This window comes from Chaetura pelagica, unplaced genomic scaffold, assembly GCF_000747805.2.
Source record: "Chaetura pelagica isolate M959 unplaced genomic scaffold, ChaPel_1.0 scaffold350, whole genome shotgun sequence".
Classification (NCBI taxonomy): Eukaryota; Metazoa; Chordata; class Aves; order Apodiformes; family Apodidae; genus Chaetura; species Chaetura pelagica.
Genome location: NW_009951818.1, coordinates 767,883 through 783,290, shown reverse-complemented (window position 1 = coordinate 783,290; position 15,408 = coordinate 767,883). Strand labels below are relative to the sequence as shown.

General features: G+C 42.1%; 1 protein-coding gene across 2 annotated transcripts in view; it reads left to right on the top strand.

Annotated features, from left to right (window-relative positions):
- Positions 1-8,069: 8,069 nt before the first annotated feature.
- MAP4K3 (mitogen-activated protein kinase kinase kinase kinase 3) overlaps positions 8,070-15,408 on the top strand; it is a 69,766-nt gene continuing 62,427 nt past the window's right edge. The window contains exons 1-2 of one of the 2 annotated variants that reach the window (XM_010008538.1): positions 8,070-8,123; positions 10,204-10,294. In XM_010008538.1, the coding sequence (XP_010006840.1) occupies positions 10,239-10,294 (56 nt within the window). In that variant the 5' untranslated portion in view covers positions 8,070-8,123; positions 10,204-10,238. The remainder of the gene's footprint in view (positions 8,124-10,203; positions 10,295-15,408) is intronic. The other variant, XM_010008546.1, reaches the window with a different exon arrangement.

Below are 15,408 nucleotides of genomic sequence, written 5' to 3'. Positions count from 1 at the left end.
GTGTTTCCCCGGCGGTTCCTGGGGGCTCAGCTCCCCCGCCCCCAGGCCGAGCCGCGGGGTGCGGGAAGGGCGCGCTCGCTCGCTCGTTTCGAGCCCCAGTGTAACTCGGCGTCGTGTTCCTGGAGGCGAGCGGGGCCGCTCATCCCGGTTCTCGTTGCTGTCTTGGGTGTTTTGTGCTTGGGTCTCTGTACAAACGTGAGGCTGCCCCGTCGGAAGGGCAAACGGGGGGGGTCAGGAAAGGTGTGTGTAGTTAGGATCAGAGTCTTTCACGGCCCCGTCCTGACCTCAGGAGAAACAAAGCTCAAGCAACAGCAGCTGAACCTAAGTTTGGCTTTCTGGGCTTTTTTTTTTACTTTGACGTTTTTGTCTGCTGTGCAGCGTCTGTTGTTAATTGTGTATCCGGTTGAACTCTTGCCTGGTGTCACCCTCACGCAGGGTGACACCGGTGGTTATTTGCTCCCGTTTGGGAGCAGAGCAGAGTGGTGGAGGATTGAAGTTTGTCATTTGCAGCCTGTGGGGAGAATCGCTTCACCATGTGCTTTCAAAGCTGCTTCTGTTTTTGTCATCACAGGGTGGGCGTGTGCGTTGAAGAGAATTTGTATTAGGAGGCAGGACTGTAGGGAAACGTGAGAGCCTTTCCGCAGTTTCAGGGGCATGAAACTGGCACCGATTCTGCCTTTGACAGTAGCAGGTGCACCTCGAATGAAGTCGTCTCTGGAGTGGGGTGATTTTGGTTTAATTTCAGTTAAATGTCACGGAAGTTTCAGGACCTAAACCCTCTCCTTACTGGGCTCTTAGTGTGCTAACTCCTTGCTTTATCAATTGTTTAATTGAATGGGGTTTTTGTGTTGCTTTCCCCACCTTGCCAGCTTTCCTTGAGTATTTGTGTACTGTGCCCAATATTTTGATTATCCGAGTCTGCTGGAATTATGCTCTGCTTTGGGGTTTTTTTTTGTTGTTTTTCTGCAAACTGCAGCTCTCTTTCTGTTGCAGATTTTAACTGGTGTGTTTACTCTGTGGTAGCTTATCAATCAGAATTGATCACTGGCCTCGGACCAGGGTACAGTAGGTTGATATTATAATTACTTATTTCTTCAAGAGGAGAAGTGTTTTCTGATTAGGTTGTGGACAGTGGAGGGGAACTGAGATACACTTTTGTCCTGGGTGGATTATTGCCTGTTTAATTTTCAGGCAAGGCCTTGCCCAAGGTGCCTTCAAAGCGGAGCATGAAACTAACCCAAAAATAATAATAAAAGCTGATTGCTTTTAATGCAACAAAGAGGAAACGATGAAGTCCTGTGTGTCATCCATGCATGAGCTTACTTAGGCTTTATCTTAAGGTTGTGGGGAGTTTCTGAAAATTTCATTTGCTACTTCTTGTCATCTGTAGGTGAGTTTTGTGGTTGATGAGATAATTGTGTGAAGTTGAGATTAGCTGTGTTATGACAATGCTCGTCAGTGCTGGGATTTCAACAGGGTGGATCCAAGCATGGGATGTACTTGGTCAGCTTTAAACTGTTCCTTGTAAATTGTGGTTTCCCCCCCTCTTAACAGGAAGAGCCATGGAGGGAGACGTTTCTGCTGCTTGTAGGTAGGGGTTATTTCCTTAGTAAGATGGCAATCTTGTTATGTTGACATTCTTGCTAAATGTTGACCTTTATGTAACCTGCTTTAATGGTGAAGTGTTGAGCTGAAAGCAGAGCAAACCAGCTGGCATCTACTTCTTTGCCCTGTTTTAGTTGAACTAAGCTGGAACAGGACACGGGTTAAATGTTTGATTTGTTTTTTTAAAAACATATTTAAAAAGAAAAAGTGGGGGGGACACAGGGTCTCTGCTCTGGACATCTTAGAATTTGAAGTTAGAGCCTGTGGTGTGAACTACAGGGAACACTCAAAGGGAACAGATTGTTACAATCCTGCTGCTTTGAGTCCTGCAGTTTGGCTAGTACTTGGAAATGCACTAATGCACCACAAGAACAGATTTTTGGCTTGAACTAATATTTTATCATTGTCTGCCCTCCTGCCCAAGTTCAGCTTTCAGAGAGGCCTTGAAGAAGATAATAATGAATGCATCAGAAGAAAGGTAATGGGTCAGTTGTTCATGCCATTCGCTCTCAAATATGCACAGTGCAAGTTTGGTGTAGGAGATGAAGCTTCATTGGGTTGCTTGGCTCTTAATGTCCCAGGGACATAAACACTGGACGTAACACTTCAGTGGGGGGTGAAAGAGATAAATGATCTTAGGGTTCTAAATTTTTTTTTAAGCGAAGCTGTGTTCCCATGTTAAAATGTTAATACTAACAAAGTTCTTATTAGAAGTTTAAGTAAAACACAGAAATTAAAATCTGTTCCTTTGTTCAGAGTTGTCTTATCTCAAGACTGTTAAAAGTTAGTGGTGAAACAGAGTTACTACTTTGTCAAATGATGTATCTGTAATGAAACTGACAGACGATTTGCTAATAATGTTTTTTTGTTGGGTTTGTTGTTGTTTTGGGTTTTTTTGATTTTTTTTTTTTTGAGTTGAGTATTATTGTGTTGCATTTTTGTTTGCATCGTGTTCTGTCCCTCAGTAAACTTCTCCAGTAATTTGCCTTCCTCTGAAGTCTAGTTTGGAGACTTAATAGCAAAATTGCTTTTCTAAATGTAGTTATATGTCAGTAAAATTCTTGAATTTCACTTTCTGTTAAATATTCTCATCCAGAAAGACAGCTGCTAGAAATGGTGAGAATTAATTATGCTGTTGTACAAGTAATTTCTGTGTTGTGCTTTTGTATTTCACTGTTGCAAAGATTTTAATTGTGTAGGGTGAACAGTAACGTTTCAAAGAGGAAAAATTGCACTGTCCTGCTCAGTTTTGAGAAATATTAAATGAGGTGGTTGCTTAATTTAGTTTGCTCTGTGTTTACTTCATCTCTCATTTAGAAAGACATTTCTGTCGCTTGGTACGAAACTTCCATTGTAATAACGTCTAGTCCCAGGTGCTCTATATTTTATACCATTCTTCAGGCTTTGGGTTCCAACCAAATAAATAATAATGCTATAGTTCTCTTGCTTGCCCCCATCTTAATAGCTTTGTTTTTTGTAGTAACTATGCATAGATTTGACGTGTATTCTGAGGTGATTCTAGGTCTGTTTATCTTGATCACGTGATTAATTTACATCGCAGCATATCTTGGAAAAAACCCAGTAATTGCTTTGGTTTAATAAGCATCTCACAAATCATTCACCTAGTGTGGGTGGACCATTCCGAAGTTTTTCAGCATCTTACAAAAGGAAAGGTCCTTCCTTCACTTTCCTCTGCACTAAAGTTCAAATAGTTGTGATAGATAGTGAGACTGTCATTCCTGCAAAGGTATCTGTTATTCCATGTTTCCTTATTTCTGTTCTTGTAATTAGGCTTCAGCTATTTAACAGACGCAGACACAGAACTCTTGTAAGGTGTGCTTTGCTGGAGGTCTCATTTTGAAAAAGAAAAAGCCTGATTTTCTGCTTCCAGCTGTTTGGCATGAGCGCTGGTTTTGGTGAGGGAAGTTGTGCATCTACCAGCTCAGCTGCTTCACGCTGAAACTCCTGGATTCTGTGGACCTCTCTGGGGAACACCTGGTGACTTTTACTCTCAACTGTGTTTTGGAGTCTCTGGTTTCTGGTACTGCTCCTGTGTGTTGCTGGAAGAGAATGTGTGAAGAACAGATGGCCCTGAGTCATCTCCCGTTTTGCAGAGTCCTACATAGGAATCTTTTCTGTCCACATCTATGCCCTTGCTCTTCTTTCACGGGGAGATCCAAGAAGGCATCAGTTCTAGAACTTGACGTAGTGATTGGTGTTTTTTTTTTTAAGCTCCTCTCCACATACAGCAATCTAGATCTCTGAATCAGGATCCTTACATGGTTTTCCAGAGCAGACGTTGTATAAATGCTGTACACTTAAAAATGTGACTGTGTGTAGATGCAGGCATTGCAGGCTTATCTTTGCTTCTGGGAGACTTGAGTAATACATTTCCATTGACATAGTGAAATCTGCATTTGAAGGAATTAGTTGCAGGCTCCTGCTTATGCAAAAGTGGTGGGAGGAAAAACTATTGGCTATTGCTGTTAACCTCATCCACAGAGACTGGGAGTTTGAGCACTTAGGGTGCAAATGGAAAAAAAAAAAAGAACTTTTTTTTTTACATAAGCCTTTGAAATTTTTGGTTGCATTTGCTGACTCAGAAATACTTGTTTGTAATTGTTATTGAGTCATGTACTCCTTTATTGATCCTTCAATCTCAATATCTCTTGGTTCTTCTCAGTCTCTTTCTTGTGAGCCCCGGTAAGGAATTGTTCCACCACTGGTGATTTCAGAGGTATTTGAGGACATTGAGTAAAACCTCTCAGGAGTACCCAATCCTGATCCTTTGCAAGGAACCCTTGTGTCACTACAATCGGAATAATCTCTCTTTATTATGGTCAGATTAACAAAGGTAATTCATATTCTTACTCTGACAGCTCCTTTAATGCTATGGAATAGGATGCAAAGCAATAACTTATGCAGATTGTCGACTTCAAGTCATGTTTTCTTAAGCAACAATGTATTCCCTTAAGCAGTTGGCAGCCTGCTGTTCCTGAAGGCATTGGTAACTTGCACTTAAGCAGTTGGCAGCCTGCTGTTCCTGAAGATCTGAGATCAGATTTTGCTCCTGGGAAGGTACTGGTCCATGGAATCGCCAGTTTGCCAAGGAGTCCTGCTACTGCTGGTGCTAGAGGAGGGAAGCAATGCCTAAGCTAATGGTGAAAAGACACAATGTTTGTTCTTTCCTGCCCATAATTTTCAACAGTTCTTTTGAGAACATGATGTTGAAGAAATCCCTTTAAGATACGAGGGAGCCAAATCAACCACAAGGTATGGAGACTGTGGGTTTGACAAGGCTGCCTGCTGCTCACACTCTATTCCTTAGGATAGGATTTTGCATGTCCTGCTCCAGGTGTATTATTAGATTTATCTATAGATTTTTTGACATCACCATCACATAAGTCTTTGTGATGAGTATCCTCATATATTTTAATCAGATTTGTTCTGAAATTTTCACTAGCTCCTACTCACCTTCTGTCTTTGCTAGTTGCCATAGCCCCCTGCAGAGCATAATGACCATAGTCATTATGTGTGAAAGAAATTCACAGAATTGTCAGATTTGGAAGGGACCTCTAGAGATCATCTAATCCAACTCCCCTGCTAAAGCAGGATCCCCTATAGCACATTCCACAGGACTGTATCCAGGTGGGTATTTAATATCTCCAGAGAAGGAGACTCCACAACCTCCCTGATCAGCCTGGTCCAGTGCTTTGTCACCCTCATAGTAAAGAAGTTTTCCATCATGTTCAGGTGGAACTTCGTGTGTTCCAGCTTGTTCCCACTGCCCCTTGGCCTGTCACTGGGCACCACCAAAGAGTCTGTCTCCATCCTCCTTACACCCAGCCTTTAGATACTGATAGACATTGATGAGTTCTCCTCCCAGTCTTCTCCGGGCTAAAGAGTCTCAGCTTTCTCAGCCTTTCCTCAGAAGGAAGATGCTCCAATCCACCAGTCATCTTTGTTGCCCTTTGCTGGACTCTTTCTAGTAGTTCCCTGTCTTTCTTGAACTGGGGAGCCCAGAACTAGATGTAGTATTCCAGGTGTGGCCTCACCAGGGCCAGAGTACAGGAGGAGAATGACCTCTCTTGACCACACTCTTCCTTATGCACCCCAGGATTCCATTTGCCTTGGCCACAAGGGCACATTGCTGGGTCATGGATAATTTACAGTCTACCAGGACTCCCAGATGCTTCTTCTCGGACCTGCTTTCCAGCAGGTCTACCCCTAACCTATATTGGTGTGGGACCCTACACTTGCCCTTTTTATACCTCACAGCTTATTGATTCCTAACAGATTAGCACAGTATTATTATAAATAAATAAGTTACCAAACAGTGTTTTGCTGGGCTAGAAATGTTCTTGAAGCCTCTGAAATTTTCCCAGCATGGCTTGCACATCCCAGCTGCATGCAGGATGCATAACTTCAGGATCACCTCACTTGTATCTGGTACAGTTATGTCTCATTGAATATCTTGCTAGTAAAAGTAGCCCCAAGACAGGTATTTTAAGTATTAAAAAGACTCTTTGATGATCTCAGGCCTTTGTTAAAGCTTCAGTAATTTTTCTTGCTAATCTTGGAGGTTAAAAACGCTGCCTGTTGATGAAGGAATGTCTTGTCTCTGTGTTTATTTCTTGCTATGAAAAAAATGTGTTGGAAAAAGAAAAAAAGAATAGAAATCTTAGCTTATGCTTCAGTGGTGCCACTTCCTCATGTGTTTCCCTTCATTTTCTGGCACCCATTGAAGGAACTCCTACTTTTCTTGTTCATAATGTGTTTAGCAGCTTTGTTCCACTGTTTAGTCATGAGTGGAGACCCTGCTGCCATAGGTGGAGTGGGCAAATTATGACTTACAGGGAAGGCTGCCAGAGAAAATTAAATTTTTAACTGTTCTTTCCACGTTATCAAGTTGGGACTGGTCCTTGACTTTTTAATAGGGTTCCTAGTGGTCTCAGGATCTATCCATAACCACCTGACTGCCAGTTACTTGCAAATGTCAGTACTCCCAGCATTGCAGAAGAGCCTTGCCACACCAAGGAACACTGGGAGGTTTGAGATTGGCTGTGCTAGATGGTACGTATCTAAACATAGGAATACACACTGCACTTATATCTCACCCCTGTGCAGGGGATAGAGCAGGCACAGCATTCATTTCAGCAGTGGTCCAGCACAATGCAGCTGTGGGTATCAAGGCTTCCCTGGGATGAGGCTGTAGCTGAGCATCCTTCAGGAGCTGCTGCTTTAGTGCTGTGGAGCAGATTTGCTGTGCTCTCCCTGTAGCTGGGTGCAGGGGTATGAAAGTATCCTGAAAACACTGGGCAAGTGGCTTCTTGGTTTTCAGTTAATAGTCAAGTGCACCAGTTCTAGAAGAGAAATTGTTATTATCTTAATTTATGTTGCCTCCTGATGACTTTAAAAAAAATTAGCTTCCTTGGTTGCTCAGTAGAACATAGCATTTAGCATGACAGAGTCTCATGCAAAATCCAGTTAAGCTGCTGAATAATTGTTGCTGAAGTTGCCCTTAGAGCTGCTGTGTATAGGAGGGGAAATGCTTTCAAACTTATTTGTTTGCTGACTTACTTTCTTCACACCCTGGCAGCCAGAGAAGGGTGCTGTCACTGGTGGAGGGTAAGGACCAAGGGGCATATAGTGAAATGAGCAGGAAGTGTTAAGTCAGTCTCATGAGTGTCTTGGAAGCAGTCATAGATGCTGCAGGGTGCAGCCTGTGATGTTCCCTGAGCCCTGCTTGTCTGCTGTGAGATCCATTTATGTTATAGCTGCTTTGTGGTCAGTATCTCAGTGGTCAGTTTGTTATGGATTTTAACACAGAAGTACAGCATGGTCGAGGACTTGAATAATTTAGGATTGTGTGGCAGTTCAAGGTTTCTTGAGCATAGTTCTAGCTCCAGCTCTTGGTACAAATTAGCTTCCTAGTGGTTTGTTCAGTTTTTGTGGTGGTGGTTTTTTTGAGATAGCTTGCTTTGTTGTTAGGGAAAAAATGCAGGATGAGAAGTCTTGTTGGAAGAATGCTTCCTGCAAACTGTGTGCTCAAGAGCAGCATGAGCTACAGAATTTTTGCTGGTTGGTTCACTGACATTTAGCACAGAGGTGGATTACTTTAAATAAGTGTTTTGGATACAACAGAACTCAATAATTATGCTTATCTAGTGAAAATATATGCTGTAAGCCAAATAAAATATAAATGCATGGTGTACTTAGGAAAAAAAAAAATCTAACCTGGCACGAAACATCGATGTACAAGGTATTTTAATGTATTGACTCCTCCTGTGGGTGTTTCTGCTACAAAAGAAAACCTCAACAAGTACTTCCACTGTTTTAGACCCTTGTATGTATCTCAGTTGCTCTTTGTGTTGTCAGAGAATGAACAGTTGAGAATGCAGAGCTGATGGCTGTGTTCAGTCCTCTAAATAGTTTGTTGTTTTTTTGCTGTTTTTTGTAGGCTCGAAATGTCAACACGGGTGAGCTAGCAGCAATTAAAGTAATAAAACTAGAACCAGGTAAGTGTTTCTTAGCTGAAATAGGCCAGAGAAACTACATATTTTCATGCTGAAAATACAATTGTACAAAATCAGTTGAGTCTACTTGCTGAAAAAAGGGATAATTGTTGCCTTTTAGTGTAGGACAAAATATACTGTTCTAAAAAAAACCCAACCAATGAACAAAAAACCAAGCATGACAAGCAGTATGTGTGAGAAAAAAAATGTAACTGGAGAACACTTACAGGAAAGCTGATTAAAATTTCAGTGAGAGAAGTTGGTTTGTTTTTTTAAATACTATGTTTTCAACCACTGTGATACAAGCCCATGCATAAAACTAAAGAAATAAGGGGGACAGCAATGCAGAAAAGAGAGCTGGATAGAGCAATAATAAGAAGGAAGAGTGTAGTAATAGATGAGCATTAGTATATGGGAATTGAGTACGTCTTCTGAAATTCTCATGAAGTCTCTGATTAGGCCTTCATGGTATGCTAGATTTATGCTTGAACTGTGCTTATGTTGCAGTTTCACAAAGTACATAAGCTCTACAGACCAGTTATCAGCCTGCAAGTGCTGTTCTATTAAAACTGCTACATTTGTTGAACAAGAGTACAGTAATCTGGGGAGTAAAATATCCAGGCTGTTTGTTTAACTCATAACTCTTAGTGTTCTATTTCAAGATTTAATGTCTGAGTGGGGGAGTATTTTAACTCTTACCTTGTTTGATCCTTAAGGTCCATGCAGACAAGAAGGGAAAGAAATTGGTACTTTCTTCCACTTCTCTTACAATTCTGGAAGTGTGGGTTGTACTGAGCAGGACTCTGGGAATTGTGCTATGTGCATTATGTGACCTGTGGTCAGAGCCTGGGGATGCACTGCAGCTGCGGTAGATGCCCTCATAGTGTGCTGATGGGGATAGCTACTGGCATCTTGCAGTTAAATGTTCTTGGCAGCCTTTGGATATGTGGGTGATGTACAGAGAACACACTTCAGCTACCTGGTTTGCTCAGGGAGCTCGGTTTCTCTGTGTAGTTGTTGCTTCCAGTTGCAGTAGAGGCTTGAATCTCAGCTTCAGATGGGCAGCATCCACATTCCAGAACTGTGGCTCTGGCTATCTTTGTAAGCAGATTTGGTAACAGTTTAAGGAGTAAGGATTAAGTATGCTCTGGCACTTACTCTGTAGCTCATGCTACTTGAATATTTTGGATTAAATGAAAACACTGGTCAAATACTGGAAAAATCATGTCCTTTCACAGAGATAACTGTCTGCATGACATACCACATTATGACAAGAAATTTAAGAGAAACCTGAGTGTAAGATACCAAACTGCAAAAGAGCATTTGACATGTATTTCTTTAAAAAATAATTTAAAAGGCTGTCAGGTACCTGTTACCATCATTCTCTTACAGTTGCTACTTTTTTTGCCTTCTGTCCTTCACATACCTACAAAATCCCTGTACAACAGTCCCAAAACAAAAATGCCTCTGTTGGGTTTTTAGTTTTATGACATATTTTTCTCAGAGTACACATCTGGTAAGAAGCTTTTCTACAAAAACAGGAACAATTTAGGTACCAAATAGTAAGACTTGGGTAGATGCCACATCTACATCCGTGTTTTATACTGTCCATAAATCTGTGTGCTTATGGGGTGTACTGAAACATTGCAGCAGCTGTGTACTATTGAATGTTTTTAGCTCAGGAAGATGATCTCATGGGTGTTGAACTTATAGCCATAAATAGCAAAGTTTTGTCACCTTATAAAGAACCTGGACTACTGGCAGGGCATATGCAGATGGACTCAGTGGGTTCTCTGGGAAAATAACAACTTTTAAAAGAGCTATGGCCAATATAGTAAGAGATACCAGATAGCAGATGTAAGGTCCAGCTTGCCCAGAATGAAACTTGTTAAGAATATAGTTACTTACTGCTAAGCCCTTATTAATTTAATATTGATTTACAGCTGCTTTATATGTTTGTGAAACTAGCAGATAATTGGTTTTAATGACTCTGTATGTTTCTTTTATAAATGTGTACTAAAAGTCAAGTTGAGATATGAGTATGAACCAGGCCAATGAAAATATTCATTCTTCTGCTTTTCAGGAGAAGATTTTGCTGTTGTGCAGCAGGAAATCATTATGATGAAAGACTGTAAACATCCAAACATTGTTGCTTATTTTGGCAGCTATCTCAGGTACAGTTTGTTTACTTTGCTTACTTAAAAATGCTTCTCTGTCTCCTTGAAAGGACAGGTCCATAGGGTGTCTTTGGATAAACCATACATCACCAAATAAGTATTATCCACTTATAGTTTTTTTCTGTTACTTCAAAATCTGTTCTCTTTAAATAGGTGAATCTCTTAGCAAAACCTTTCAGTGACCCATGTATTTATGTTTCCTTGGAAATGAGTTGTCAGTTAAAAGCTTTGAATTTAATACATAAGTGGAAAATTAAGCAAAAGTATGACGAGTATGAAGAAGGAGTCTATGAATATAGTATATTTGAAATCTGTTTTAGTAAAATGTCTCTTTATGTTTGCAAAACATTAAGAAGTACAAGTATTGCAGAGTACAGAGTTCTCAGAAATGTTCTAACTTAACTGGTGCTGGTATGTAGATTGTCTTGAGAACTCAAAATTGAATGTTAAGGGAAAATAAGGAGGGGAAAAAAGTTGTGGGTGTTTTCCTTGCTTGAGAGTAGTAGTGCTATGTTAAGCTTTAAGGACAATTTTATGCTGAAGTACCTGAGGGTGTAAACCACACAGCCCTTCAAATGCCCACCGGTGATTTGTGTTTTGGATTTGTTTTGAAATCTAAAAAGTATTGATATTTTAGCTCTTTTACCCTTGGTTTTTTTTCTCTCGAGCTGCAGAGTTGCTTAGGACACTTAATGTAGCATATGTAACTTGTTCTGACTCACTATTCTTTTGTATAGTTCCTTTTGTAAGATAATATGCTTACTTGTTATGACTACAGTAAACTCATACTCCATACAATGTCTCAGTATTAAGAACATTGATTGCTGGTTTATAATAACATTTGCTATTATAATTAATTTCAATACATCTTGACAAATGCTTTATGCTAGATATGGCAATTGCTTGATATTCAAGGACTAGGGCTTTTAATGCTGGATTTTGTGAACCAAATGTTTTAGTAATTTTAAGCATATCATGCCATGTAATAAAAAGCTTTTAAAAGGCTCTGAAAAGTCATGATTCTCTTGATGGCAGAGACTTCTTGTTACTTCCAAGTGTGCATGTATCTTCTGTCTGCATGGGAAAAACGGAGTTATAGAATTGTTTTGCTTGGAGAAAACCTCTTAAGACCATTGTGTCCAACTGTTAACCTAACTCTGCAAGTCTGGTGTGAAACTGTATTCCTAAGCAACACATCTATGTGTCTTGAACACCTCCAGGGATGGTGATTCAACCATCTCCCTGGGAAGCCTGTTCCAGTGCCTGATGACCCTTTCAGTGAAGAAGTTTTATCTAATAACTAATATAAATCTGTCATGGCACAACTTTCCCTCTGGTCTATACTACTGGACCTGCAGTTTGTCAGAGATGGACTTGCAGAGGATGTGATTAGCAGCAAAAGGACAATTACAGAGAATCTCTATCCTTTATTGGATGCAGGGGAAAACACAGTGATCAAGGATGAGGAAAAGGCTGAGGTATTAATGCTCCTTTGCCTTGATATTTAGTAGTAGGACCGCAGGAAGACATGGATGGGGAACAGTTTGAACAAATCCCAGAAATACTACTAATCGTATCTCTGTGCTAATCGCAGCAGTGGAACACAATGCTTGAGTCCACTCCAGCTTGCCAAGTTGCAAATGCTTGTCCAAAATAACATTTGAAAGCAATCTGCAGTCATAGAGACTGTCTCTCATTAGAATATTTTACAATAAAAGCATCTGAAACACTAGTAGACATCTTCTGCCTCTCTTAAAAGCCAAAGAGAGAAAAGCAGTGCCTTAGGACAGCCAACAAAAGTGAGGTGAACTAACGAATGGCACAGTCTTCATTTGGATCAGCAGAGTTCCACCAGATCACTGCCATTATGCTTTTCAGGTGTAACCAGGATTCAAGTTCACTTTGGCCTGGTGCAGGAAAGCCACCAGTTCCCAGCAGCAGAGGTCTTCCTGTATTTGTATATGAAAGCATCTGTCTTTCCAAGGCTAACCCCATAGACACCAGAGAGCCAAAACATGTCTGTTGGCTGCTGAGAAAGGCTTCTTCAACACCATTCCCCAAGGAGGAATTCCCACCAACATTCAGAGCTTTTGCAGCAGCAGTTTCACATGCACCTTCAGAAATGGCACTAGAAGAGTCCTTTTCAGCACACCTGGTAATGCCATCCATGCACTTATGGAGATCTTGACTCCATAGCAGCACAATAGTGCCTCCAACACAGAGTACTCTGCAGCAAAAAGACAGGTTAAGTGTTCAGCCTGCCTGGCATTTATTCATCTGTGCAGCACTCAACACTGCTGGCATTTCAGATGTCAGCTGCTTTCAGTAAACCACCTAAGCATGTTCAGGGTCATGGCTCAGCTCAGTAAGCTGTGTCTCCAAAGGGAATTCAAATTCCTTGTTTTCATAACTCTTCCTAAATGAGGTAACTGGGCCCTGTCCTGACTCCCAAACATTTCTGACCTCAGGAGTTCTTTCCATTGGGTTGGCAGGGATGATGGATTCAGTTTTTTCCCTCTCATTATTCTTTCAAGGGTTGAGGGCAACATCACCTTCAAACCCTGCTTTTGGGTCACATGAGCCTCCACCAGTCTGCAAAGCAACAACTTCCCAGGGCAGCAAGAGCTTCTCAGGTAGTTGAGGCAATTCCAAAGCTGGACCTTCCCTTTGGAAATCTTAAAAGCTCTGTCCTTTCCATGTTCCACTGATTCTTAATGACTTTCAGACTCAGGAAACAGAGGAAAATTAACCACTGTTTGCAATCCATTTTCCTTAGCACATGAGCAAACACTACACTGGGCTTTGAAAGAGTGGAAGAAAAAGACTATCCTGGCTCTGTTCACAGCAAGTGGGTTCAACAGTCCTAGTGGTGGGGCTCTCATGGTAATGGTCCCTTCCTCACCTCCACCTCTAAAGGAAATAATGTGCTTAGGATGGTCCAACAGAGCAAGTGAGACCAGAAGACAAGCACAGCCAGGGCAAGCTGACGCAAGATAGCCCTGCCATTCTGTGGAGCTACCTCACCTTCCTTAGCATCTTCCTGCCACATTCTTGCAGTGGGTGAGCAAGGTCAATCATCCATGAAAGACCAGTCCTACAGAAAGGGCTTGTTTTCAGCCAAGAAAAGAAATAAAGGGGCAGATGGTTTGCTGGTTTGCCATCATAGAAATGTGGTGGGACAACTCACCTGACTGGACTGCTGCAACCAATGGCTGCAAGCCCTTCAGAAGGGACAGGCAAGGAAGGAGAGGCAAGGGGGTGCCCTGTGTGTTAGGGAGTGTTGTGAATCCCTAGAACTAAATGGTAGTGACAACAGGGGTGAGTGTTTCTGGGTAAGAATCAAAGGAAAGGCCAATAAAGCAGACACCTTGGTGGAAGTCTTGTAGACCACCCAACCAGGATAAACAGACAGATGAAATATTGTATACACGTCTGAGAGGAATCTCTGAATTGCTGCCCTTGTTCTTGTCAGAGACTTCAACTTGCTGGATGTCAGCTGGAAACCTAGTACAGAAGAGAGGAAATGTTCCCTCTGGTTCCTAGACTGTGTAGAGGGCAACTTCCTGATGCAGCCTTCCTGCTGGACCTGCTGTTTGTCAGAGATGGACTTGCAGAGGGTATGATGGTTGGAGGCCATCTTGGGCATAGCAATCATGAGATGACAGAGTTGTCTGTTGTGGGAGAAGGGGGACAATCAGCAGAGCTGTCACCTTGGGCTTCCAGCAGGCAGGCTTTGAGCTGTTTCAGAGACTGGTTGACAGAGTCCCTTGGGAGCCTGAAGGGCAGAGTAGCTCAGGAAGCCTGGACACTCCTCAAGAAGGAAGTCTTCAAGGTGCAGGAGCAGGCCATCCCCCTGTGCTGAAAGACAAAGCAGCAGGGGAGAAGACTGGGCTGCAACTCAGGGGAAGAAAGGAGGATTTATGGCCTTTGGAAGAAGGGACAGGCCATTCAGGGTGGCTAGAAAGATTTTGTGAGGCTGTGCAGGGAGAAAATGAGAAGGACTGAAACCAACCTGGCTGCCACTGTCAGAGATAACAAGAGATGTTTCTACAATGAGATTAACAGCAAAAGGACAACTCCAGAGGATTTCTATCCTTTATTGGATGCAGGGGAAAATGCAGTGACCAAGGATGAGGAAAAGGCTGAGGTATTAATGCTCCTTTGCCTCAGTCTTTAGCAGTGGGACCAGTAGATACCCAGTCTCTTGAGCAGGAAGACATGGATGGGGAGCAGTTTGAAGCCCCCACAGTCCACGAGGAGATGTTTACCAACCTGCTGCAGCACTTAAGACATTCACAAGTCTATGGGGCCAGATGGAATACACCCAAGGGTACTGAGGGAGCTGGCAGAAGTGCTCAGTAAGCCACTTGCCATCATTTACTAGCAGTCCTGGCTACCTGAGACTAACAACCAGGTGATCAGGCCGTGTCAGCATGGATTCATGAAAGACAGGTCCTGCTTGAGAAACCTCATCTCCTTCTATTACAAGGTGACCTGTTACTGGATGAGGAAAAGGCTGTGGATGTTGTCTATCTAGATTTCTAGTAAAGCCTTTGAGATGTTTCCCACAGCATTCTCCTGGAGAAACTGGCTACATATGGCTTAAACCCCTGTGCTCTTTGCCGGTTAAGAACTGGTTGGCTGGGCCCAAAGATGTGTGGTGAATGGAATTCAATCCAGCTGGTAGGCAGTCATAATGGGAGACGTCATAATGGGAGACCTTGTAGTGTGTCAGGTCATAAAGAGAGACATCATAAATGAAGTTGTCATAATGGGCGGCGTCATAAAGGGAAACATCATAAAAGGAGATGTCATAAAGGGTAATGTTGTAAAGGGTGATGCCGTAAAGGGAGACATCGTAATGGGAAACGTCGTTATGAATGACGTCATAAAGGGAGACCTCCTGATGTGTGAAGTCATAATGGCAGACGTCAAAAGTGAGACGTCATAAAGGGAGACATGATAAAGGGACACGTCATAAGGGGCGATGTCAGAAATGGAGACTTCAGAAAGGAGTTCTCATAAAAGGAGATGTCTATCAAGGAGAGGTCATAAAGGGAGACGTCACAATGGTCAGTGACGTAAAGGGAGATCTCAGAAAAGAAGGTGTC